We start from the raw sequence: 27,625 nt of genomic DNA on the forward strand, positions 1-27,625 counted from the left end.
CTATATTATGTCAATATATATCGTGTTTTAAACACAGTAACGCAGTATCGCCAGATGGGTAACATACAATGTATTTACAGGGACATTCGTAACATCATTTTTAAATTCCTAAAAAAATTTTGTACTTTATTGATGTCTTGTCTACTGAAGTGATCGTCGTTTCAGTCTTGGGAAAAAGAGTTTATTTCATACCGACCGTAAACTTTATTTACTGAGCTTAGAAACTGTGCGCGATACACACAAATAAAAGTAGACAGTGCATGCTATTTGTTATTTGTATTATATTGAGTGTTTAGACCATAGCAAAAGTCCTAACATAATCACATTGTTAAGTAAGTTTATATTTTTCGTTTTTTTTTTTTTTTTTTTTAATTATTATTTCGTATGTTCGGAGAGTTTGTGATTCGAGCACTGTAGAGGTTTTAAAAAAATATTGTTTTGGGAAACTTGGCATCGGTTTAGAATCCCCAGATAAAAAGAACTGATGTTATTTTGTAACTTTGCGTCAAATGTTTATCAAAGAAAACTTGTACACTTCCGCGACACTTCCGGCCTACAAGTAATCTACATTTGCACCGCGACGTCGGAAGTACTATGAGATTGTTAATTGGCGCGGCATAGACGGGCTACGAGATTATAACTGTTTCCGCTAGGTAATTGAGTGAACCGAAGATGCAATAACAAACAGCAGCAGCTGTCGCTTTAAGACTGTGGCCGAGATAACCGACATGTCGCCAAGAGTGTTTGTGTTGCTGGCTCTACTGTGCTGTGAGTGCAAACACATAATGCTATAGCATTATGTCCATAATTTATAACCAATAGGATAGTATATGCTTATTTTTTACTCATATGCACAAGAGCATCAGCATCGCATAGTCACCTAGTCACCAAAAAAAAATTGTTTTGTAGTGAAATATGCATTTTGTATTCAATAGACCACTCTAGGCTAACTTTTTTTCTTTAAATTAAAACAAAATAACAAAGTAACATCTTGGTAAATTTTTGTTACGATTTCTTAAAAATGAAATAAATCGTCGTAGGAAACTAGGTACTAGGTTCGTAAAGGATAGCCCAATTACAGATTTTATTACACACACAGTTTTATTTATTGCCAATATTTATGTTACTAGCAAATAATCTAAAAATGCCAATTAATCAATTGTACTTAAAAATTTAGCTTCCCCAGTCACTCGTTTTTACACTCCGCACATCTCGCTGGGCCGCACCTCTGGCGCAACTCTCGCCGCCACCGTCGCACTTCCCTTCGCCGAGATCCCACTCGATGCCTCGCTCGGAACTTCGCTTGGAACTCCGCCGCGCCCGCGACACTATCGCCCGGAACTGAACTCTTCGCCCTGGAACCTTCGTCCAGGGACTTCGCCGCTTTATCGCCGGGAAACTACGCCGCGGGAAAACTCCTGACTCCACTCAACTGATCTGAAACCGGCGTCCTCCTTTTATATATCACAAACGCCATTTCTAGAACTCGCGAGTGCGGCTGGGGCCCGTCGCGTCATTCTGCGCCGACCCAACTCCAGAAATCTCTCGAAACACGTGTCGGCGGCTCGCGTAACTCAGCAGCTGTCAGGTTTCGGATGTCAAACTATCAGCGCAGCGCGTGGTGCTGAGGAAGGGGGGGGGGGGTGAATGGCGACCCAGGTTCGCGCAGCATGTCTCATGTTGCAGTGGCCACCTGTCAGCCAGCTAGCGCTGCACCTGCGTGCCGCAGCTCTGCTGATGATCGTAACAATACTATTGACTAACTGCTTTATTTACACAAACAGATCGAGGTGACAGCCGAATTTTCAATATCAAGGGTTATGTATGTAATTATTTCTCTGTTATTAAACATGTGTTTCTACTGTAGAAAAAAAATAAAACGTTACTTTTTTTTGTGAACAGATTGATGTTATAAAATCCTTCTAAATTTTTAGAAAAACTAGTTTTCAGGTTAACATACGATTGTGTTTTTTTTCCGGCACATCGAAGATCACACATATTAGTGCATAATGAATATGTTTCTCCCCATTTCAAACTCTCATTCATTTGACTTTTAAAGAAAAAATTTATAATTTGTAACTGTTGTTGATATTTTACCTCCATAATTTCAGGCTTATGCTATGTAATCAAATATTTTTTATGTGTATTAATGGCTAATTATGGTTTTTGTAATGATGCTTGAAAAACTGTTACATAACCTTTTTACAAATATTTTCAGGTGGCAGCACTCTCCATCTACACAAAGCCGAAGGACGTCTCATATACGAAAAATCCTTAAATAACACTCCAATGAACAAAATATTGGGCGGCAGCGGAGCTGAGTATGGAGAATATCCTTTCATTGTGAGTTTAAGTTCTTCCCCAAGATCATTTATTCTTCTCTGCGATGCAGGCGAACAGATATTACTTAGGCCAACACATTTCAGCTTAAACAGTTGAAAGTACCTCAGAAACTAAATTCGCCAGTGAAAGAGGTCTAGGCTGACCTCTCTGCCACGTTGTGGCATTTGTCACCTGAAACTTGGCACTCCCAGATCCTCACCGAGCTTGTCGCTGCCGTTGCAGAGTATTTACTTTATGTCGCTGAGGAATGGATTCCGTGTTTTAAATAAAATTGATAAAATGTTGGTATTTGATTATATTTGCATAACAAACCATAAAATTACACCTAGAATACCAGCATTTGAAGAAGACGTTACAGAGTTCTCATATGCTGATATTAAAAACATCCCTCCTTTTCCTACTACAACACTCAACACCGCCAAGCTCATATTTACCAAGTAACAGCATGGATTCAGTCGCTGACGCATCAGTTCACTTTATTTCTCTTAGTCACAATTCTCAGGCCACACATTGTCTCACTCGGATCATAATCCTTCACTCTCTCAGCACACAACTACTAAGTCATGTACCGATCGCAAATTAAATACCTATATGGAAAGTTCACAAACATTTCACAGATTCTACACACGTGGTTCAGAGGTAGTGGGAGCCGTGCTGTTTCGAGAAGCTCAGCATAATCTTATTTGGAGGTGATTTATGTACCAACTGCCAATCAACCTTGATGAAATGTCAGTATCGCTTCCTTTAATACTCCTCCCAAGACTCTCTAATCAAACAACTACACCACTGGAGACATTAATATTTTCGCTTCATAATGGGATTATGGTTTACTTTCAGGTTTCGATCTTACATATGCGTTGGTAAACAATGTGCAATCAAGTTTTAGCTCAAGCTTCTTAATATATCATGATTTTTGCCATCTGCCACATTGGCTGGTCATTACATATATCCTGGATTACAACCAGAAAATAAAATGTGTGAACGATATTTTATTTTCGATAACAAACTTCTGTTTGTTGACATGTAATCTCCCTTAAGGGACTTAAGGGCCTAAATGTAGATGGCAATTAAGATAGAATTTTCCATTGTATAGTTATGTATAGAAATTTTGAGATAACTATTTTCAAAGATTTAGAGCTAATTTATAATCATTTCTAAGAAATACTTAAGGCATAGAGTCTTAGACAATAGGTTTTTTTTACTGCAAAGTTGTAAGCCGGGGTAAACTTCAGTAAAATCTTAGAAGTAATTACTACAGAAAATCTGAAGGACTCGTGACATATTCCTCACATTTTCCTTTCTACACAAGTTAGAAATGGCTGCGTTATAAGATCGTGGTGATGAAGAGTTTTTAAATTTGATTAGGGAAAAAATATTAATAATGTTAATATTAATCATTAACCATCAACCCTTGCATCGGCACATAGGCATGACGTCTCAGCAATCATGTCCGCCATTTAAAGTAAAAAATAATGCATCTACTATGTAACACATTAGGATATTTTAGCATGTATAACTGAATTATTGTTTTAGCACCTTATGTGTATTTTATCTTTAAATGTGTTAATCTTTTTCATGTGCTTAAGTACTGAGTTTGGGCTTGTGGGACGACCTAAGGTTAATTCATAGCAGTTCATATGGGATTTATATTGGATTCATTTCGTCTTTGCTGTATATCCTATTAAAAATGTGATCTGTTTCCTGCTATGTTTTGCCCTAGTACACATTATTACACAGTCTTCCAAAATTTTATCTGCTCGCCAAGTAGGAAGCCGAGGTTCTTCCATCGTTCCTCCTAGCATAGCTACCCGTTGTCCGACGGAAGGAGATGAAATAGCATGAGGCGAGAAAGAGAGAATGGAAGGTTCTGAGCTTGGATTCTGCACGTTCAAGACGTCTCCAATGTGAGGGTTGGTTTATGTAGTTTTGCTAGCAGTACAAGTTCAGGGTCTGTTTTCTTCACACAGACTTAGGTAGTTGTAGTCATTATAGCACATCCGCGTTGGTCGATGTCCGCCATCGTGTGTTTCAAGACTCCAGTCCAAAGCAATTTTACATATTATGTCGTCATGGGTATGACCAAGCCTTTATAGCAATTTGCAGTCGAACCTGACGGAGGAGATCATCGTTCCAGTCGTCTCACATTTTACAGAGTCGTAGTCGCATATATATTTTTTTATTACACAAATAATTGGCGTCTATCCTTATCCGGCAAAGAACAGCACCCACCAGAGCTTCATCCACCATATCCCTAAATTACGCCGAGTTTATCCCTATAAACCGTGTACACATTTGAGGCTGATAGCTATTCTCATGATGAACGCAAATTTTATATTAGCTTCTCAAAGGGTCGTTCTGCATGTAAGTACCTAATAACTGTGCAAAGCATTTACAGAGTATATAAGCAAGTAATCAGACATTTTATTGCAATGTGTGTGTTGACTAAATTTATCCCTAGCTGATGTTTGAATACATATAAAGCCCACATAATTATTTTGCAGTATTGAAATACAGAACACAAATTTTAAAACTTATTTGTTTTATTTCAGTTTATTGTCGTATATACTATCTTAAAACCATAACTTCACTAATATATGTATATGAGAAAAATGTTCATTGCGAGTAGAATATGTTAACAGCTTTGAAATCGGACAAATATAGTTACACACGTAATATTGGGATAAGCAAAACACTATATTCTGAATTTAAGAGTTTTAAGAATTTTTTAAAATTATTTCTCCTTATTTTTACGAGTGAGAGTTACAGTAATAACTATGCAACAATTACAGCTAATTCGTAGAATCGTAGAAGTCTCGGAACAAAGTAAATTTATTTGGTTGCAGGATAAATGTCGATTCCTTGATTATATTACAGAGTCAATCATCTGACAGTAAAGTCTTAGTCGTTGGATAGTGTGCAACTAAAACATATGAAATCAGCCATTGCTGAGCAGAATGTGCCTAGTTACACGAAGGACCACGAAGTAAAGCTTTAGGCAAAGCAAATGCACGACATGGCTGGATCTCATGCTTACACTTGGTGTGTCACGGCCGGTTGCAGGTGTCGCTGGAATGGAATGGCATGCACATCTGTGGAGGATCAGTCATAAGTAGCAACTGGCTGGTCACTGCTGCCCACTGCCTCAGATCATGGTGATTAATGTGATTAATGTGAATAGGACTAGAAATAGACAGATTGATCTAATTCTAATGTTTAACAAACTCTGCTCATTAATACTTATTTTAATTGTTGAACATAATATCCATTATTAGAAATTTGTAATATAACTTTAATGCTAGTTAATGTATATATTGTACATATATTAGAAATAGTGTATGTAATCATAACCTACATCTATATCATAAATTTTGTAACCATGTTGACAAGCCCTATATTCATCAACTGAGTCTATTAGGTGCTAAGAAAAGAAAATAAAAAATAAAAAATAAATCATCCAGTGTGAGGTAGGGCAGGGCCCAGACAGCATGTCGTCTATATATAGGTTGCTGTTTGTCGGAGTCTCCATACACCCCACTGGTTGTCCTGGGATGGCACTGCAGAGTAAATGTAAAAGTATAGCGCAGGCAAGGCTGCGCAAAAATGCCAACATCTACCATACCCACAAAACTTGACACATTTACCTTGCACAACCAGCATTAAGGGGCCCACCTCGTCAGGGGTGTATGTGTGTTAGTGAGGCGGGATGATAAGCGCAACGCTCGCTGGTATTTCTAGCGCGGTATTGCCTCTAAGTGCAAGGCTCTGAAATGACATGCAGTCTTCTCGTCGTCACAGGATAACTGTGAAATTTGAGCGGTGACCGTAATGTTATATGGCGTGCCGTCGTCCGGGTTCTCGTGTTCGAGATCCGGCGTGGCTCCTATCGAGAAGGCTGGTTTTTTTTACTGAAAATGTGTCCGGGAGGGCGCCAGGCTAGCTCTGTGGCTAACCACGAGTTGGGTCGTTGGGTGCGAATGCCCCTGCTTGGCCCACTAGGACCGGCGGCAGTGGTCGTGGTTGGAGGTATCCCTGGCTATTGATACATTACTGGCCCTACACAGCATAGCACGCTGATTCCTGGTTGGATTAGGGAAGTTCACAAAATAACATACACGGGTTTCGTTTTGCACTGTCGTATACACGTCGCGCACGGAGTGTGCGGAGTGGACGTTTAATTGAATCGACAGTTGCACTATGCACATTGATTTTTCCCTACACAAATTACACTAGGTTGACACTGGGTGCTCTGATGCGCCTTCACTAATAATAAATCCTCACGCCAGTCGAGGTTGAGGGGGGAGGTCGTTTGGAGGTAGCCAATCCCGAAAATTGCGAACGGCGACACCGGGGTCCACCTGCGTGGCTAGCGGCTCGCTATTAAATTTATCAAAAGTCTTTACGTCGTTGTTGCCGGTGCCTGTGCACTCGGCGATTATCCCAAAGTCTTTGGTATCGGGAGTCGGCCCGTGCCGTATGCTGCACTGCCCCGTGTAATGCATTGTGCAGGGAGTTTACGTTTAGGCGGCTGGGTTAAGCCCTACGCCGTAAAACGGACCGGGTGCACACGGGGAGTTAAATACGAAAAAGGATTTGAAGCGTGACTATAATTACCAGTAGTGAATTCGGTGAAGACAAAAGTTGAGGACTCCCCATGGGACGCACGTCCGTCCCGGTCCGCGAGTCGCTCGGTACTGGTGTCTGGTCTTGGCGCGAGGGGAGGGCTCAGCATCCTCTCGCGCCAAAGTTTCTAAAGTTCAGTTATTCTGAAATTATTAAATTAAAAAGAGATTGAAAGTGTCTCTAAATTCATACATAAAATAAAAAGAATTAACCTAATACACAGATACTCTTTAGGAATTAGATTTAACCATTGGCGTAGCTGTGTTCATAAAGTTGGTTGGGGAGGGGGGGACAAATAATGATTTTGATGTCATGTAAACCCATTCCCCTCTTACTAAGACGGGGGGTCCGGGGGTCCTCCACCGGAAAATTTTGATTTTAAAAGTGCAAAAGCAGTTTTTTAACTAACCATTGGATATATCGATGTTAAAATTATTATTGTTTCCTTAAGGTAAAATTTGAGAGTGAAGAAATTACAAATAAAGTTGGGCAGAATAATATTATAAAATAAAAATATCACGGTCTAGAAAGTTGGGGGGCAGTCCCCTCCACCCAAAAAGTTCAGGGGGACACGTCCCCCCTGTCCCCCCCCCCACGGTTCCTACACCCCTGGATTTAACAAGTTTGCATTAGTTAAGTTTGAATAAAGTGAGTCACACTGGAGACTGTTCGTCACTTGTTGACTGCTCCAGTGGCGAGTTATACACAAAAAATGGGGAGGTCATAATTACATCACACAATCCTCTAATTTATTTAGGCTGAAGGCCGCAAGGGGAGCACTCACAAATGTATTAACATAAATCCACATGTGAGTGACCCGGGCACTCCTACATCGCACTTCCTTTGGACGGGGTTTTTAATTAAAAGTGATGTTATCATTAAATTATGTTTAATTTATAATGCACAGGGATCGCGGGGGCTGGTTAAATTGGGTGTGGCCTTTTATGCTACCTGTTGTTCCGGCGCTCGCCTGACTCGGGTGGGCCATGGCTAGGGGTGCGTTCCGTTAGCGGGGTCGGATGCTGGCGGTTGCAGGTCGGGCTTTAAGGTGGCCTTTGGTCGGACGAAGTCAGGCGGATAAATGAAGATAAAGGTGTAATGCAAGTCCCTTAAGTGTTTTCAAGAATCTGTACTGGTTGTTTTACACCTAAAAATTACTCTGAAAACATGCATTTTAGCCATTTTAACTCTTCTTAAAATATGGTTTAAAAACTTAATCTGAACTCAAAAGTACTTTTAGGCCCTAGACGAACTCTTAAATGCTTTTCGTAAACAGACCCCACTCGGATATCTCGAGTAGTTTTGAAATCGCGTTGTTTCTCTTGAAGCACTGCATACCGTATGTGTGCCCAGGTAGGCGGAGCCCTTAAGGATTGCCAAAAAAAAAAATAATGTAAACACAAACATAGCAACATAATTATACATGTCATTTAAAAATACATTTAAAAGCTTATTTCACAGTAATTTCCCATTTCATCACCCAATCAATCAATAAAACAAGTTGTAAAAAACCAGAGATGAGAGAAATATACAGATGGACCATAAGGACCGATTCTAGAAGAGGGATGTAGTCAAAATGGGAGGGGTATTTCAGTGTACTGCTCATACCAATTTGGTGACCAATTGTTTACTAATGTATCAGCTATACCTGTATTGGAGGTTAAATTGGAGAAAATAATGTATACTCATAGCATTACATTGGTATTATGAAGATTAGTTTTGGACTTTTAATATATACATATTAACCAGTTATATTTTGATCTAATTATCTTCCGAAAAGCTTAACTGCAGTCGTTAATAAAAGCAAACAAGAACAACTGATTTAAATATAAACAAACATTTGCCATATTGGTATGTGAAAATCAGAAAGAAAGAAAAATGGGGAGGGGAAATAGCTTCACGTCTGATGGCTAATACTTTATCTGTATCCTTGCCTAGTTTCTGGCAAAATCCTACAAAAAAAATTAATGTTTGGGCTTGGAATTCACCACAATCAGAACAAGAGGAAGAGATAGGGGAAATTGTTTAGCCTAGACACTGATGTAAGTACATTGGCACAGAGTATATTAGCCAAAACTCACTCTATAAATATATTCACTTAATCGGTTGCACCGAGATATTGAGAACCTGTTTCCTACTCACTACTGGTGAAGGTTCACTAACTCTACATTTAATGCTCACGCATCTATAGAAACAGTATTCGTGGAAATCCTCAAATATTAAGTGCAGCCACTTGGACCTATGCAATGTCGCTTCTATTGCTTTGGAATTTTGCTAGCAATGACAACTCCCATCAAAAGAAGTAACGAATCAAGTTCAGATCAGTCGAGAAGTCCAGTTGATATCGGTGCTAGTGTGCATAAGTGCTTTGGAGTCCAGCCTGAAAGATAATGGCCCGACGACTTTCTTATCCCCAACATTCTGGTAACATAAAAAATCTAGGGGTTGTTTTTGAAAACTACCTGGAAGTAAGAATTTTCCGCAGTAAATCACTATCTATAATAAACTGTTCAATATGTAACATTTGGGGGGGGGGGATTGTTGTGTGTTTCAGTTATTACATAAATCTGTAGTTAGAACCTTTACGAAAATGGTCTAAATTCACTGTTTCAGTGACATTATATTTTCCAAAAAAAATAATAATACTTTTATTTTCAAACCAGTCATAAGAAGTCAAGCAATTCATAACTTATGAAACTTTCAACTTTCTAACATAATGCTGCATATTTGTTTAGCTGTGCGGCTGAAACACCATTGTTGCAGGGCAGGCTTGGTGATCCGCGCTGGTAGCATGACCAAAGAGGAAGGGGGCACAGTGCACCAAGTGCTCGACGTCATCCAGCATTCCGAATTCAACATAAACCCGATGTTTGACAGCGACATCGCCCTTGTAAAGGTCAGTTTTCCTTATTTGTCCACTTGGTGTCACCATATTACTAATTTATCTTTCAAATTATTAGTTGGACATAAATAAAAGCTTCGCTGGATTCATTTTCAGTATGAAATGCTTATAAATCAAATGTTTTGCTTTGCCACTTGTGTAGTTAATTGATGCTGTCATCTGAGGAATTTTCTCAGCCCAATCTTAGTATTTCGGCAGCACTTTGTGTCAGGTGCACATTACAGGCTCTAATTAGCATGGAGTATCTTTTTGCAAAGATGACTGCACGAAATAAATTTGCAATTCATCATATGACGTTTTAGCATCAAGCAATCGATCAACCTATGGATCAATATACTGTATTTTATAATGTAAGCAATCTCTTTTACATTTACATATTTTAGTCGCTATTGTAAATGCAGTCGAACGATACCCGAAATCCTTATGCATTTCTCAGCTTAGCGACCTTGAACTAAAACTATTCCAGAAAGGCCCCCTTCTGATTCGAGCATATATTATGCACAGTGAGAGGAATCTCCATTGTCTTGTCTGATTGGGACTTCTGTAGATCGTTTTATCTTGGTCCCATATTGAACCTAACCTGGCCTATGTAGTTACAGGCTGCTCGATTATTAATTTCAGTCCTAATGGGCACTTCTCGGGAGCACAGGAGACAACCAGGTTTCCGCCATTAACAGATTGGTGCAGCATGGCCTTTCAACCACTGTGTTATAACTCATGAACTTTCAAGTGTTCCAACATCTATTTTTCTCACAAGTGGTTTGGATAACTTACTGAAATCACAGCATACTTGCTTCTGGGTCATATGGTTCATATTTTAACATGCACTATCCAAGGCACTAAGGTGCTACTGTATTTTTTTAAAGCGTGACGCCACCCGTTGGTGCTCCTCTCGTCGCATAGGCCGTTATGTGTCATCGACACCTGCCCAGAAGCGTGTGCGAAGAACGTGCCCATGCGCGCAACGGAGTGCCGATGTGAGCAGTGCGCGAACGCTACGAAGATACCGCCGCTACTGGCCACGTTGGCCATATCACTCCACCGGGTGTGGCAAGGTGCTTCTGCCAAACTACGCAAAAGGGTTCATGTATTTCTTTCCAAGGACAAACTTAAACTTGAAACTGCTTTGAATTACTTTTCCCATAAACACAAATTGTTCAACGTGCGAATATGTAGTAAAACTTGCCGCTTCTGTTATCCCGCACTCTGTGCTTTTTGGCGGGAGTTAGCATTTCTCTCCAGCCCAGCGATGGGAAGGCAGTGATACTCCGTCGGGAGCTGACATAGGCCGGTAGCCTCCAAGCTACCCGAGAGCAGCTCTTTCGCGCGCAAATGAGCATGTAGGTGAAACGTCCGTCATGTCGACATAGTATTGCTCATCACGCGCACGGTCAGCACAATGACAACTGTGCCTTAAGTATATTGTGGGAGTGTCATGTATTTACATTAATATTAGCGTTAGAGAATTCGTGCAACGTGGGAACGTCCGCCGCGTCACTCGTCGATAAGGGACCTTCATGAGCAACAGAATAGGTGCCGTCAATGGAAGGAGCCGCGTTAGTGCGGAGACGTATATCCGCAAACGGAAACAGCCAAGAGTACGACAGCACCATGTACCTCATGCCAGTGATGATAAACCGCTGTAATTTGTCAGTGTATTCATCTTTTAATTTAATAAGGCGTCCTGGGTAGCCTGAACAACCCAGAGAGTGTTTCAGTCGGCACGCCTCTGCCTCCGGTCACACGGCCGAACCGAACCCTGAGACCCACGTATTTTCTTACAGACTTAATCACTACAGGGAGGCAGACGGAGGGGTGTCAAGCGTATTTTCTTGTTCTGCATCACTTTCACAAGACTTTGCTCCATTGCATGCTGATTTTACATTTTTGTCTGTTTCCAGGGTATTTTTGGTCATTACTGTGCCTACCTTAAGCACATTCACACTGCTCTCCAGAATTTCAAATGTGGTGTCAGCTATCACCTCAACTTGCTCGTGACAATTTGCAAGCTTGATAAACATCATGCTGACCCATTTAGTCCTGCAGTGTCACTGCATTAAGTAGGGTCTTCAACCACGGACAACCTATTTCACACTATAAGTGCCAAGCGACGAGCAAGGCAAGGTATTGAAAGTGGCTGTGCTAAGTATTAAAATTTTATTTATATGAGCAGGAAGCAGTAAGCATCACTTTTGGCCAGTATGGAATCCTAGGGAAGCTATCCTCTGGTGTCCTTGCCAGTTTATAACCTTGCCGTTTCATATAATGCAGAATAGTAAAGTCACACAGAGAACCACAGTGTGGCTTGTGCTTTCTGTGAGTAGCACCCTCCCCTTGCCGACCTTTCACACACTGGCTCCCCAAGGGGGAGCCAATTACATCCGAATTCGCTCCTTCACAACTTATTACCTGACTATGGCCAACAATTATGCAGTTCATGAAGTAAAATAAAATATGTTCAACTAGACAATATCATTTAAAAAAGTAAAAAAAAAAAATTCTCTTACTACCAAATTTTCTATGTGTATGCAATGCAGATAATTTAATTTATTTTTAATTAACAAGATGTTCTTTCTAAGTTTTGATTTAAATAATAATGACATTGCCATATTATATAGTGATGTGTATAAGATTTTGCACAGTCAAATGACGATGACACGCACATTACAGGTGAAAGAACCATTCACAACCAACAATTATGTTCAGTATGTGCACTTGGGGAAGAAGAGAGACATCCCGCAAGAAGGGGACGATGTCGTCGCAGCAGGATGGGGAATCACATCCAGTGTATGTAAAACAAACAAAACCAAGTCACAAAACTAATGTATATTGAAGGTGTTCATAAATAGTATTTGCTCCCAATTAGTAAGAGCATCTGAGTTGAGCTCCATATAACTACCAGTAGTGCAATAACATAACATGAAATGAGGTAAAAGGTAAAAAAAAAAAAAATAGATTCAATGCTCCAGAAAAAAACCCAATTGCAAAAATTATATTTCAGGTATGATGGCCTCAAAATCCAATTTAAATTTTGTTGGAAGGCAGTATGTCAATGTTGTGAATAACTTGTAAATGTTTATATTCTGTAATAGTACAGGATTGTGATTTTTTAAACTGTGTTTATTTACTTTGCAAACACCGTCGCCTGGCCACCAGCATCAGACTGACTGTTTACTTTTGATATCATGCTAATATTTAACGATTGTTTTTTTGTTTTGAAACAATTTTTCTGTGAATTTAAAGCCAGAAATTGATTTCGGCATATTTATTTTACCTCTGGTTTATTTTTAATAGACCTTCTTGTTCTCTGGCGGGCTTTTCTGGATGGTATGATGTGATTGGCCGCGGGCTCGGCAGCGCGGCGTTTCAATTATCAAACAATGGGGCATTTTAAACGTCCGTCCCGTTGCATCATGGGATTTAGAACATATGGAAAGAAAGTATCTTCATCCCGCATGCAGGTGCATCTTCAGAAGATGAAAAACTGTGCACAATCGCCATGCAAAATATACAATTAGTAACTTACACTGTGCACAGATGTTGTAGTGAACTTTTGTACTTATATGTTTGTATGTGAGATAAGAAGTAAGTGATCTACGTGTGAAATGAGCACTGGTCCAGCCCAAAGGGCCGTAAAGGTAGGACATTTTGTGTACACAATGTACTGATGCTATCATGTTTTGAGGTGTAAAACAGACTACCACTATGTTAGAAGTGTGTTCATTTGGAAGAAAAAAAAACATCGAGAAAATAAACCGAAAACTTAATAATTTCAAATCATGACAATGAAATAAAATTCACACATTACAAAACCCATGGCCAGGGGTCTTATTTGTAACGTCTTGTGTTTTACCAGACTGAGAGACTGTAACTTTGCCTTGTATGATTATCAATATTAAAAACATATGTATATTTCGCTGAACCATTAATTGAAGTGTAATATAAACATTTTATTTGCAGTGTCCAACCTAAAACCAGGCAATCTAATAGTCATATGATTGCAAGGATGTCTAGTTGGAATGCCTTGGTTAATTGGTTTGAAACTTCTGAAAGGTGTGTTTTCATTGAAATTTAAATAACAGAAAAAACTATGCTTAAAATGGTAAAATTCAGCGAAAAGTAATGGTGTATAATTTTATCTATTTTTATGTGTCATAATCACACCATAATAACCAATTTAGAGCTGAGCAATTTAAACTGCATTTCAGCTGCCAGATTTAAGCATTATGAATCAATAAAATTAAAACATTTTTGGTAACTATTTAAATTTGCATTTGCAGATGTCGGTTGCTGTTCATGTACAGTATATATTATTAGGTGTCAAGAAACATAACCCAAAGGCCAATAATTATATAATCCAGAATAAAATGGTCATTCAATGCAACATCCAACACAAAGATATTTGCATAAGCTCCCTGTGCCTGCGATGTTTGTATGTTGCAGAATGGTCGTGGAGAATCTAGCACAAACCTACTGGACGTGGCTTTGAAAATAATAAACAACGATAACTGTGACTCTGCGCCAGGCATTGAACGCATTCGACGTAATGGATACGCGATTGTAAAGATCAACCACAACATGATTTGTGCCATAGCAGACCACAAAGACACGACCAAGGTATCGGATTTTTATTCCTCTTTGTCACCATGCCTCCTCTAGTTCTAGGCTAAGGCCGGGAAGCCTACGATGTACATTCTGAATTGCACAGACCCGAACAAGCCCGAATATCTACCTTCGGCCAACATCGGCATTAAAATGATTTGACATCCTGTAAACTCCTACACGTAATGCATGCCAATTTGCATCCCGCATGAATGTGCCCAGGGTTTTCCCTGTGTCTATGCAGGTTTTACCTGGGCCCAACCTATCTCTAGTTATAGTCTAGATTTAAGAGTGAGGGGAGTTAGTCATGGCGCCAATCGCTGCCATGGCTGGCCAATCCCCTCCTAGCACATGATGCATGCGACCCTCTCCTTGCATGGCTAATCCCAGCATGACTAGGCGTATAGGCTTCGGCCTGAGACGCACCTAGGTCCCTCCCTAACCCGGACCCCTCCAAAATACACTTAGTTTTAGTTAGGTTAGGAAAAAAAAAAAAATAATCAGTATTTTTAATGTAGCTTTACTAACCTAACATAACCAAACATACACAATTTTGTAAAGTAATAAACAATAAAACTGACGAAGTTGGCCGAAGGTAGATATTCGGGTTTGTTCGGGTCTGTGTAATACAGAATGTACATCATAGGGTTTTCGGCTAAGGCCAGCCAACACTAGTAGCCAGTATCGTTGGTGAAACAGACCCGCTAAAGTGCGCACTAAGGCCATATTAACCACTGTGAATTCTTTTATATTCTCCCTCAACAGTTCATGTTAATTAGTGCATCAAACTAACCAACTAACCGTTCAATGAACTCATCGAACGAACACTATCGATTTTCAGTGCATTTCATTATAATATATATCCCAGCTTGATTATTTTAATTATATTTAAATCAAATTAATCAATACAGGATTATGCTAACTATTCAATGGTTTTACTACATTAGCGATTCAAAAAAAAAAGAGGGTATTTCAAGAGACACTTTACTTTATTACAAAATTATGCACTAATTATAATTTTTTGTGTGCTTGGTCACTGTGAGCATGGAGGTAAAAGAATATACATGTAAGGACTAAAAACAAATTATAACTAACTTAGTAGACATAAAACTAATTTAGTTTAAAGATATTATAAAACTTCAAATTTTGTTTAAAATATTTGTCCGAATTTTTTTTTGAATCGACCAACCATTACTGCAATATGTGAAAACCAAGGGTGTGTAGGTACTATATGTATGTACAGGTAATATATGGGGGATCCGAGGTACCTAAAAGTGCCCCTTTGTAAATGCAGTTTAAAATCCATTCAGAGTCCTTGTACACTTCCTAGAACCTTTTGATACTACCAACCTGTAGGCCTATACTGCATGGGTTGACGAAAATGAGGTTGCAGAACAAAAAATTAAATTACTACTTCTGATAAATACTACCTTTGATTAATGCTTAACTGATAGGAGTAAATAGGTATGTTTGTCTAGGCTCAATCGACATAATGGACTGTATAATTACGAATAATCACAAACTTCTACTGTCGCGCACGGCCGACCTACCGAAGCGAAAACAAACGAGAGCGAACTAGTCACAAGATGGCGTGGGAGCAGCAGCGTCACGATTCTAACGCTGCGGGCGGGAAATTCAAATTCAACATTTACACCCGGCCTGAACATCCCGCCCACCTTGAAGTGTCCACAGTTCAAAACAAAGTTATTAACAGAAAACACTAGTCACACTATGTACAGACCACCAACTCCATCCTCAAGCGTTATTGAATGGAGAGGGGACACAATTTCACTACAGGTCGAGTGAATGTGCCGTGAGGAGTGCGAACTTCTGCAACACGCAAGACTCCATCCTTGCCAGGATACACCTTAACAATTCTGGCTACCCGCCAACGCAGTGGTGGCAGTTTTGGGTCCTTAATGAGCACTAGCTGTCCTTCGGTCACATTCTTGTCTCCACTGATCCATTTTTTCTTCTGTTGGAGGTGATGCAGGTATTCCTGGTGCCATCGCTTCCAAAAGTATTGATGGATTTTCTGAACCAGGGACCATCGCTGTAACCTGTTCACAGGAGTCGAAGTAGTGTCGTTTTCTGGGAGCACTTGTGGAGGCCCAAAGGTTAAGAAATGATTTGGGTTCAATGCAGATGTGTCATTGGGATCAGTTGACAGTGCGCACAGAGGTCGGGAATTTAGGGATACTTCCACCTGAGCCAACACGGTGAATAGTTCTTCATAGGTTAGCAGTTGCAGTCCTACAGACTGCAGTAGAAGAGATTTCACACTCTTAATCCCTGCCTCCCATAATCCGCCAAAGTGTGGAGCAGCGGGTGGATTGAAATGCCAGGTTGTCCCTTTGGGAGCTGCAGTCTCAACAAAGAGTTTCTTCGTGGTGGCATCAGCCAGAAATCTTGCAAGATCAGTCAATTTACGATTTGCACCAACAAAATTGGTGCCACAGTCACTATATATGTGGGCACAGTGTCCTCGTCGCGCAATGAAGCATCGAAAAGCAGCGAGGAAGGCATCTGTAGATAGGTCAGATGCAAGCTCAATATGTATGACCTTAGTGGTAAAGCACACAAACAGGCAGATATATGCTAAGAGAATTCGAGGTTTTCTTACCTTGGCCATGGTAATGGACAAGAGGCCACCATAATCAACACCGGTGTGGAGAAAGGGTTTAGCCTGAGACACTCTAGATGATGGCAAACTAGCCATGACAGGTGAAACACTCTTTGGACGAGTTCTGAAGCATTTTAGGCACGCTTTCAAGCGCCGGCGAATTAAATTCCTGGCACCTATTATCCAAAACTCTTGCTGGAGCAGTGACTGTACCGTAAGGGCGCCTGGGTGCAGGAATTCCTGGTGGAGCTTGTCAATGAGGAGAACAGCTAGGCGACTGTTCTTAGGAAGTAGTATGGGATGTTTCTGATCCGACGGTAAGGCAGAATTCTGAAGCCGACCGCCCACCCGTAGAATACCATCACCATCCACAAAGGGTGTCAAACTCTGAATGGTGGGAGTGCATAACTGGTTGCATGAGAGTCTGGCAAATTCCTCAGCTAAGTCAGTTTGTGTTTCCTTGATCAAGGTCTTAAATGCAGATTGCACTTCCTTAGCTTGTAGTGGACCTAGAATTCTTGTACGGTTCGGACGTGCTTTATAGCTAAATCGAAGACACCAAGTCACTATTCTTTCTACTTTACGCAAGCAGGAGAATTTGTCCATTAACGTAGCTAACGGAGATGACTCTATGACAGTATGAAGAACCACAGACGAATGTTTCTCAGAGTGGGCTTCCTCAGATAATGTGATTGGAGAGACAGGCCAGTTTTCTTTGGGCTGACGAAGCCAAGGAGGGCCGGACCACCAAAGTGGATGCTGTACTAATTGTGCAGGAGTAAGGCCACGCGATGCACAGTCAGCAGGATTGTCTGCGCTAGAAACATGACGCCAGCAGTTTGAGGATGTATAATCCTGAATTTTGCTTACCCTATTGGCCACAAAGGTTTTCCATTGTTGTGGGGATGCTTGGATCCAGGCCAAAACAACTGATGAGTCAGTCCAAGCGTATACTTCTCTCATTGGCAACTCAGGGGTGTACGATTTTATCAGAGTATGTAAGCAACGTGCCAAGAGGAGAGATGCACATAGTTCAAGACGAGGGAGAGTCACTCGTTTCAAAGGGGCAACCTTGGATTTTGCAAGTAACAACTGGGTTGAAATTACACCTGAGGCGGACACCAGTCGCAGGTACACCACTGCAGCATATCACTTCTCAGAGCTATCAGCAAAGCCATGTAGTTCGATAAGGGACTGAGGATGATGCTTGTTGATGCAGCGAGGAATGGCAATGGCAGAACACGAAGACAGATCACTTCTTATAATTTCCCATTTTGCTGCTATGTCGGATGGAACAGGACTATCCCATCCAATGTTTACTGACCACAGGCATTGCATCAGGTGCTTGGCTAGAAGCATCAAAGGCGACAACCACCCCAACGGGTCGAAAATGCGAGCTATTTCGGACAAAATCCCCCGCTTCGTGAGTACAAGTGATCGAAATTGGAAGTCATATGAAAAGGTATCCTGAATCGGATTCCAGTGTAACCCTAAGACCTTTACAGAGGAGCTATCATCAAATGAATATGTCTCAGAAGAGTGTAGTAAAGCTTCTGAAGGTAGGTCATTGAGGAGTTCAGTAGAGTTGCTGGCGAACTTCCGCAGTTGAAAACCACCACGCGAAAGTATCTGTTGGAGGTCTTTCCTCAGCCTTCGAGCTGACTGCAAATCATTGGTCCCTGTGACAATGTCATCAACGTAAGTGTTTTGTAACAGAGCTTTAGCAGCTAACGGGAGATCTCCCCCTTCATCCTCAACCAGCTGATGTAGTGTGCGTAGATCCAGGTAGGGAGCCGAACAAATGCCATAGGTAACAGTATTCAATTTGTATGTCTGTACTGGTTGATCCTCACTTGCTCCCCACAGGATACACTGATAATTTCTGTGGTCGGGATGTACCAAAATTTGACGGTACATCTGTTTGATGTCAGCGGTAAATACAATTGTGGGAATCCGAAACTGCAGCAATACATTCACAATGTCACATTGTAGCTTAGGTCCGGTTAACAATGTATCGTTGAGCGAATATCCTGAGTTGGTCTTAGCAGACGCATCAAAGACTACCCTTAATTTAGTGGTAGTGCTACTAGGTTTCTGAACACAATGATGAGGGATGAAGTACGACTTGGCAGGAACCTCATGAGAACCAATAGGACTCATGTGTCCACTGGCTAGGTAATCATCCATGAAATCCACATATTGTTTCTTCACTTCCGGTTGTCGATTCAAACGACGCTCTAAGGACTGAAAGCGACGAAGCGCTGAACTGTGCGAATCCCCTAGGTCTGGATCAGCGGTCTTGAAGGGCAATGTGACAACATATCTACCGATTTCAAGTCGGGTGCATGTTTGGCTAAAAATGCTTTCACACTCCTTTTCGTCTGGAGTGGGAGCGAGCTTGACATCTGGCAGATCCTCCAGCTGCCACAAACATTCTACAGCAGCATCTAGAGTCTCATTACAAGAAGAAACAAACAGGGATGTAAGTTCAGCAGTGGGCAAGAGAGTTTCAGTGGTGTTTGTTACTCTACCCATGAGCAACCATCCAAAGCTTGATTCCAAGGCAACAGGAGTGCCAGGGGGGCCCTCTAGTTTCCTCCCTGTCAAGATATTTGGAATCAGTTCTGCGCCTATCAGTAAGTCAACAGAATCGGGAAAGGCATATGAAGGGTCTGCTAACCTCAAATGGTTTAGATGATGCCAATTGTTTGTTTTCAAAGGTGATGAAGGGATAAGACCTGTTAATTGAGGAATGATTAGCATTTCTGTTGAGAAGTTAGGCCCTTCCTGTCCATTAGGTCTGATCAAACATGAAACAACTCCACATGCTATCGTGAGTGGTGTTTGGGAAATACCCTGAAGAGGCTGCGATGTCCTTCGTCGACGAAGCCCCAATCGATTAACGGCACTCTCAGTGATGAAATTGGCTTAGATTCCAGAGTCCAACAGTACTCTGAGTTGCTGAAATGCTACATACGTGTCTTGAGCTTCCACCAATGCTGTAGAGAGCAGCACTGTGGTGTAAGTAGATCCTCCGGAGAATGAGGACAGGACCGATGTAGGTTTGTCACTGTCCACCACAACCTCCTCATCAGGTGGCTCGTTGTTGACCTCTTTCTGCCGATGTTCAGTGCTTTCAAAATGCAGCAAGGAATGATGGCGAGAAGGACAATGACTACATGAAAGTGATGACGGGCATCTTTTCACAGTATGATGGGGCCTTAAACAGTTTATACACAATTTTTGATCCTTGACAAATGCGAATCTGTCCCTTGCATTTCGTTTAGTGAAAACCGAACATTGGTACAGAGGGTGTTTTCCATTACACATACAGCAAGCTGAAGATGATGAAACAAAGTATGTGCCAGATGCATTGTGCCATTGACCTTGGGTTGTGCGGTTGATGACCTTTGAAGGTCTGGGTTTGGGATCCTGGCCACGCCCACTGATACCCACTGCTTCTACGGATCTGCACTGTTTTTCCAGGAATACCACAAAGTCTTGAAGTGCTGGTGTTTCCAACTCTTGAACACGCAACTCCCACAACCTTCGTAAATCTCCACTAAGATGCTTCTCAAGCAGATGAAGCAATAATATGTCCCACTGATCTATCGGTAGTCCTAATGCTTCCAAAGATGCCACATTCTCACCAATTGTAGATAGAAAACTACGCAGGGTAGCCACTGAGGTCAAGGTGGCAACAGGAACCTGCAGTATGGCATCTAGGTGATTTGATATTATCAACCGCCGGTTATCGTATCTTCTCCCCAATAATGTCCATGCTACCTCAAAATTGTCACCTGTCAATGGCAGTGACTGCACTAATGACAGGGCCTCACCCTCCAAGGATAGCCTTAAGTATGCGAACCGTTACACATTTGACAGGTCACGATTATCGCGAATAAGTGTTTGAAACAAGTTAGCGAAGTTGGTCCAAGAGGCTATTTTACCTGCAAAACATGGTAACTTAATTGAAGGTAGTGACACTCGCGGTGCAGGTGAAGAACCTTTGGAGACCTGAGTCTGTTTTGAATCACATACTGCAGTGTCAAGGATTGACATTATGACATAGTAGCAGTCATAAAATTCATCTAACCTATTTGTGTGCTTGGCGAGGTCAAAATGTGGTTTGTCCTTGCACGTCAATTCGAGTGTCAGGTGATCCTGTTCAAAACCAAGTTTTAGGTCTGGTAGATATCGGCAGGTGGATATAAACAGTCCCCGCTGTGAGTTGTCAGTCTCAAACTTGTTGGCTAAGGCTGCGGCTCGTTGTAATCTGTTCTCAGCTCGCTCCAGTCGGCTAATGAGAACTTCTGCCTTTTCAGACATGACGTGCACGAGATAAGAAGACGTACAAAAATGTAAACAAATGGACGTGAACGACCACACAATTACGATCGATTGGTCGCCATCTCGAACAATCGATATAACTCGTACTGCAAGTGTTGACGTCACAGCTTCATCAACACGTCAATACATGTACATATATTTTATTATAATAAAACAAAACCCGTTTTCTTCTCCAAATCTATATATATATATATTTTGTTTCGATGTCGATGTGCCTCCTTAAATTATCCAGGCAATACAACCACTATTCCACGGCGCACAAAGCCGGCACAACGCACGCGACCGAAAGACGACACAAGACGAGACGAAAACACGTAAACGACTAACAATTAATGTTGTAGGATCTTGAATCCGGCCCGGAGGTCCAAATGTCTGGGCTCAATCGACATAATGGACTGTATAATTACGAATAATCACAAACTTCTACTGTCGCGCACAGCCGACCTACCGAAGCGAAAACAAACGAGAGCGAACTAGTCACAAGATGGCGTGGGAGCAGCAGCGTCACGATTCCAACTCTGCGGGCGGGAAATTCAAATTCAAAATTTACACCCGGCCTGAACAATGTTATTTTCATCAGAAGTTTTCACCAGTTTTACAGCAAAGTCAAGCTTATTGCCATATCATTTTTATGGATAATATTTTACAAATATTCTATAAAATTTCATTGGAAAGGAATTATTCAAAAAAATTTGGCTGCATGTAATATATGAAAATTGTTTAAATATCAAGTAAGAATATTTGAAAACATATGAGGAGAAATTTTTATTAAGATATCAGAAGTCCCCATATATTTCCAGAAGAAATAAACCTTCGCCGATATGCCAAGTGTGTGTCTATATATACCTATATATATATATATATATATATATATATATATATATATATATATATAATATTTTTAAGTTACGTTGTTCGTAGATTGTACGACAGTATGTACAAACAGTAAGGCTGGGTTCACAATCAAAAAACATAAGCGAGTGCACAGCAGGCCATACGCACTATTGTGCACACTATTAGTGTGAAATCGGTTCACAATTGAAATTTTACTGTTAATTTCAGCCAATAAAATTTCGAGATGTATCCGACAATTGTTGATAGTGTAAGTAAGTAACTATATTAACTACCAAATGAAAACCCCTGACAACTTACCAGCAATTTGTTAGCACAGTTTTTCAACATATAATGAAATAAGGGTACCTATATAATATTTTTTAGTTAACCATTCTAACCATGACACATTTTTTATTTACAATTTTGCTGTAACAGCAATAAATTTGTTAGCACAGTTTTTCAACATATAATGAAATAAGGGCATATAATATTTTTTAGTTAAGGCCCTGTCACACTGTCAAATTTTAGCTTCCAACACCTTCCAATATATTGGATCCAATATCTTTGAGGGTTGTGACGTCACGTGAAACGTCACTATCGCAGCCATGTTTATTTGAGAGATTGAATGTCTAGAGTTTCCTTCAAATATTTTACGTATAGGACTGGTTCTAAAATATGTTGGATGTTGGATGGGATCAGCCAATCAGAGTTATCTAAAATAAAGCGGCCGCTTTTGTTTCCGTTTCCGAAGTGTAATAGTTTATATATCAGCAATGGCGAATGGGAAATAAATGCAGTAATTGAATTAATACTATTTTATTTCCTGCTGGAATAATTGTTATTGTATATTTTCCTCCAATTGAATCTGTATGTACGGAAGTGCAGGTTAATATATTTGACTAAAAGAAGTTACTGTAGTTTTGGAATATTATGGTCCTTAAACCAGAAAACATCTTCTATTCAACTTACGATCATTATTTGATTGCTATACCAGTTGTGCTTATGTTCAGGTATTGTTGATACACTTAATTAAAACAGCAAGCATTGCGTACAAAATGTGCCATCAGGAATGAGGTATCAAAACTAGGATATGCATTTCGGAACTTTTACCTACAAATCCAAATGAATAACACCTAAAATAAATTTTAAAATATTTCAATTCAGAGACTTAATGTAACTAAAATTATTTTGGCTTACCCAATCAATCTTTCTTATAAGTCATTGTTCTCCTTATTTCACAATAGCTGCTACTCTGTAAGTATATTGTCTGGAATTTTCTGGAATATAGACTCATAATTTCCTGACAATAGATGGTACTGACTTATGTTAAAGCAGCATCTCTGAGTAAGCAAGTAGCTCTGGTGATTTGCAAGAAAGGCCTAGAAATATTAAAATTCTGCCTACGTGTTCAATTATTATTATTTAAGTTTTGAAAGTAATACCATTTTTCGTGAATGTAAATATTTGTGTAGCAGATCCTTGTCAGTAAGCCTATACTTCCCAGGCTATACGAAACAAGCATACCTGGTCTAATATCTCGTTAAAAAATTATTTTAAAGAGATAATGTGACTGAGGTGAAGTTAGCTTAAAGGCTCAGGTTGAGGTTTGTAACAGTAAATACACTTAATTCAAAATAAAACAAAATTGCCAATTTCTAAACACAGCAAAAATTAACACATTCACTTTAAAGTATACGAACAATTTTGATGAAATACAAGTGAAAGTGTCCATACAACAGCAGCTAGTTGGGTGAGAAAATAAGCAGGAATGAGAAGGGATATGCCTACTTGCAGATTTACATTTAATTATATGTTTTATTCTTACTAAACATACCTTTAAATATTGTTTTTGAAGAGCACTATAAATTGCACTACAAATTTCAGGTACAAATTTTGAGATGGTGTTGTGTGGAATACTTGTAGAGAACATAAGGGACTTAAATGATTCCCCTGTCGCCAAAAATCTTAATGTAACTGCCAGCCTCTGCTTTGCTGGTATAGACTGGCACAAATGAGTATCCTTCTTTGCAAATCGAGACTCCACAATTGAAAGAAGAAGATCAAAACTTTCAAAATCCATTATTAAATAGTTCGGAAATGAATCGGCATCTTCGTATCGAAGTTCATGACAAAAAGGGGTAAAACACCTTTTGTTTGCCGGGAAAGTATCCACTGTCTCGTTCACCATCTGCGTTTCCTTTTCTTAGATTTCTCTTCTAGTTTACTGAGACTTGCTACAATTGCAATTACAGCTACAGCTTTTGAAACACTTTGATGCTCTTAATGCAAGCATTGCAAACACCTGGAAAACGTAAATTTTAAACTGTGTATGATCACAATATACCTAAATTGGAATATAACCTACTTAAAAAAGCCTGTGTTCCTTGACCCAAAATTTGTTTTTGATTCTAAATACTGTCATTTACAGTTCTCTACAGAATGTTTGGTAAAACGAGCTCACTCAAAGAAAATTGATAGTGTGAAATGACTTCAAATATATTTTACATTGCTTATCAAATAATATTGAATACAATATATTTGAAGACGTATTTCATCCAAAATCACCCTTCAAATTTTGTTGTCCAATTTATTGGATACAATATATTTGACAGTGTGACAGGGCCTTTAACCATTCTAACCATGACACATTTTTTATTTACAATTTTGGTGTGACTTATAAGTAATAGCATTAATTAATTTTTAAAGCAGGATTTACATCTGAGTAATATCTATCTCGACGATTTCTTGCCACAATATGATTGATAAATATACACAGTTCTCTAGTCCTGTAAAATGGCTTCCTACTTTACTCTCATTGGTTGTTGCGCAATGTGTCCGTAACAGAAAAATAGATTCATTTCCCTTTTATGCACATGACCTGTCTCCCATGCACACGAACGTCCTATGTGCTATTATGAATCATTCGGATATAGAACGGGAAGCCTAAGATGTACATCAAGTTCTGTGCCTACCCGAACACGCCCTAATATTCACCTTCGGCCAACCTCGAGTTCATTTATATATATATTTATATTTCTCTGTTTATTGTAATGTAGTTATACTAACCTAACTAACCGTCCAAGGTGTTTTAAAGTGTTTTAATGTAGCTAACCTAACCGACCACTTTTAATATTTGAATTCATATTTCCTGCGCAAAAATAAAAATCCCGAGGTTGGCCGAAGGTGAATATTCGGGTGTGTTCGGGCAGGGACAGAACTTGATGTACATCTTAGGCATAGGTCGGCGGTCGTCTCTCGGGGCGCGCGCATCTCTCTCGCGGGCTGTTGGCTGGAAGTTCCCTGCGCCCTATTGGGTAACCAAAGGCTGGCAGTACATGGGGGATTTGTGGGCGTACGGGAGGCGTCCTAGCAGTGCCAACTGCTACCGACCGCGTCCCGCGGGTGGCGGATACGGGATCCCAGCTCGAGAGTTACAATCTCGCTGGGGTGACTGTGAATAACCAATAGCAGTCCGAAGACCAATGGCTGGCCTGTGGAGTCGTTATCACGGCTATCAGGGTGAAAGGTAGCCTGAATGTAGCTCGGCGCGTGGCAGGAAGCAGTTCCGTCGGCGAAGGCACTGCAGGGAAGCTCGATGTGCCCTGGATGCGAAGTGTAGAAGAACTGCGGGCTGGAACTTGCAGAGCTGTGGACTGCTGCGCGCGCAACGGAACTGAAATGCATCGGAACTCTGAAAGAAGACATCAGGAACCTTCAGCTGGGGCTACTGTAGGTCTGGCAGTAGTAGCCTCGAGCGGCGCGACCTTCAACCGTCTCGGGGATTTTGGGTGGTGAGGTTGGTTCCCTCCCCCCACCCTGGCTCGAAAGGTATACTGCTGTTGACCTGAAGAAGGAAGATGAAGATGGCGCAACGTCAGGCTGCCTTTCGCTCCGTGCGCCCGCAGTTCGAGCCGTTTTACTGGCTCGTCTGCCCACTTCTGTTTTAACTGTGGCTGCCTGAGCAGCTGGGCTGGGCTGACGAGTGAAGTCGCCCGCCCCTGGGGGCGCATGCGCCCCTGGTTAATAATAACCCAGGAGTTTCCAACCTTTAAATGCGGGCCGCAAGGCCCAAGCACCCAACTCCAGCATGGTTGATTTTTCAGCCCATCCAACACTTCTTACCTGGACCCTTCTTCCCTCTTGTCCAGTAGTTACCTGCTTGCTTAATGCATGTTATTTGATCCCCGCATGACCCGGCCGAGGGTTTTCCCTGTGTCTATGCAGGTTTTACCTGGGTCACATTAGCTAGCTTTTAATCTAGGCGACCAATGGGGCGTCAGTCATGGCACCAATCGCAGCCATGGCTGGCCAGTAAACCCCAATAGCACACGATGCACGCGCCCTTGTCCTGCATGGTTAAAAACCCGCATGGTAGAGTTAATAGGCTTCGGCCTGAGACACACTTCGGTCCTCCCCTAACCTGGACCCTCCCCTACACACTTAGATTAATTTAGGCTAGGAAAAAAAAATCTTAGGCTTCTCTTCTAAAACATGGCGGTCAAATCTTGTGCGCACGACCTACTGTTACTATTACTGTTATTTTTTCAATAGTGAATCCAGCCTAAAAGGACAGAAAGCATCCAGCAATTTATGCATTTTCTTTCTTTTTCATTGTGTCACATGTATGGTTATCCATGTTAACATGTGACTTACTATACTACCTGGTGAATGTGTAAACTATGAGCGAGTACACCCATTTATGTCTCCTAGTTCCTTCATCTTGATACTTTTTTTTATAGTTATTTAAATAGATTATCATTAATGATATGTTGTGCAATTAATTGTAATATTTCCAGGGTGATTCTGGAGGACCATTAATCAAGTATAAGGATGATGGTAAAGATCCGCTTTTGGTGGGAATTGTGTCATGGGGTGAAGGAAGTGGTCAGCTGGACAGCCCTGGAGTATACAGCAATGTGGCCAACTTCATTGAGTGGATCTACTTACACACCGTCTCATTGCCAGGAAGAAGCATGTTTTGAATTTTTATTTTTATTTTTATCTGAAACATGTAATAACCTATTGTCAAATAAAGTTTGAGCACATACCAGTGACGTCCCTCGGCTTCAGGTCCCCGTTTTCCCGTTGAAATAAATGTCCTGTTATGCCCGTACTGCCCTCGTCGGAGAGGTGTGGGTCCAGGCCAACGTGGCCGGGACCGGGAAAGGCGGGACCTGGAGGGAGAGTGAAGTGATTGCGAGGAATGTTGGTAGGTTGTCGCAAGCAGAACACGGCATTAACGAATTTCACGAGCCGTCTTTTATTAACGCTTATAAAGTCCTGCCGCAGCCTGGCGGAACCGTCGCGGAACAAGTGCCCTACCACGGCGACACGGACTCCCTGATGACGGG

General features: G+C 40.8%; 1 protein-coding gene across 4 annotated transcripts; it reads left to right on the forward strand.

Annotated features, from left to right (window-relative positions):
* The first annotated feature begins 661 nt into the window (after positions 1-661).
* LOC134528456 (trypsin epsilon-like) lies at positions 662-27,321 on the forward strand. 4 transcript variants are annotated; one of them, XM_063362078.1, is made up of 7 exons: positions 662-768; positions 2,219-2,343; positions 5,404-5,495; positions 9,727-9,859; positions 12,536-12,652; positions 14,309-14,482; positions 27,071-27,321. In XM_063362078.1, exons 1-7 carry the CDS (start codon positions 729-731, stop codon positions 27,254-27,256), a joined length of 867 nt encoding a protein of 288 aa, XP_063218148.1. In that variant the 5' UTR covers positions 662-728; the 3' UTR covers positions 27,257-27,321. The 4 variants fall into 4 exon arrangements, with proteins under 4 accessions (XP_063218148.1, XP_063218150.1, XP_063218151.1 ...); XM_063362080.1 differs by lacking the exon at positions 27,071-27,321 and adding an exon at positions 21,377-21,621; XM_063362081.1 differs by lacking the exon at positions 27,071-27,321 and adding an exon at positions 21,416-21,621.
* Positions 27,322-27,625: the final 304 nt, after the last annotated feature.

This window comes from Bacillus rossius, chromosome 1, assembly GCF_032445375.1.
Source record: "Bacillus rossius redtenbacheri isolate Brsri chromosome 1, Brsri_v3, whole genome shotgun sequence".
Taxonomy (NCBI): domain Eukaryota; kingdom Metazoa; phylum Arthropoda; class Insecta; order Phasmatodea; family Bacillidae; genus Bacillus; species Bacillus rossius.

What these genes read in the sequence shown, in the direction of transcription:
- LOC134528456 (XM_063362078.1), top strand. Translation starts at nt 729, where the DNA reads ATGTCGCCAAGAGTGTTTGTGTTGCTGGCTCTACTGTGCT. An exon ending in GCCCACTGCCTCAGATCATG is followed by an intron (nt 5,496 to 9,726) that starts GTGATTAATGTG and finishes CCATTGTTGCAG; the next exon opens with GGCAGGCTTGGTGATCCGCG. An exon ending in GCGACATCGCCCTTGTAAAG is followed by an intron (nt 9,860 to 12,535) that starts GTCAGTTTTCCT and finishes CGCACATTACAG; the next exon opens with GTGAAAGAACCATTCACAAC.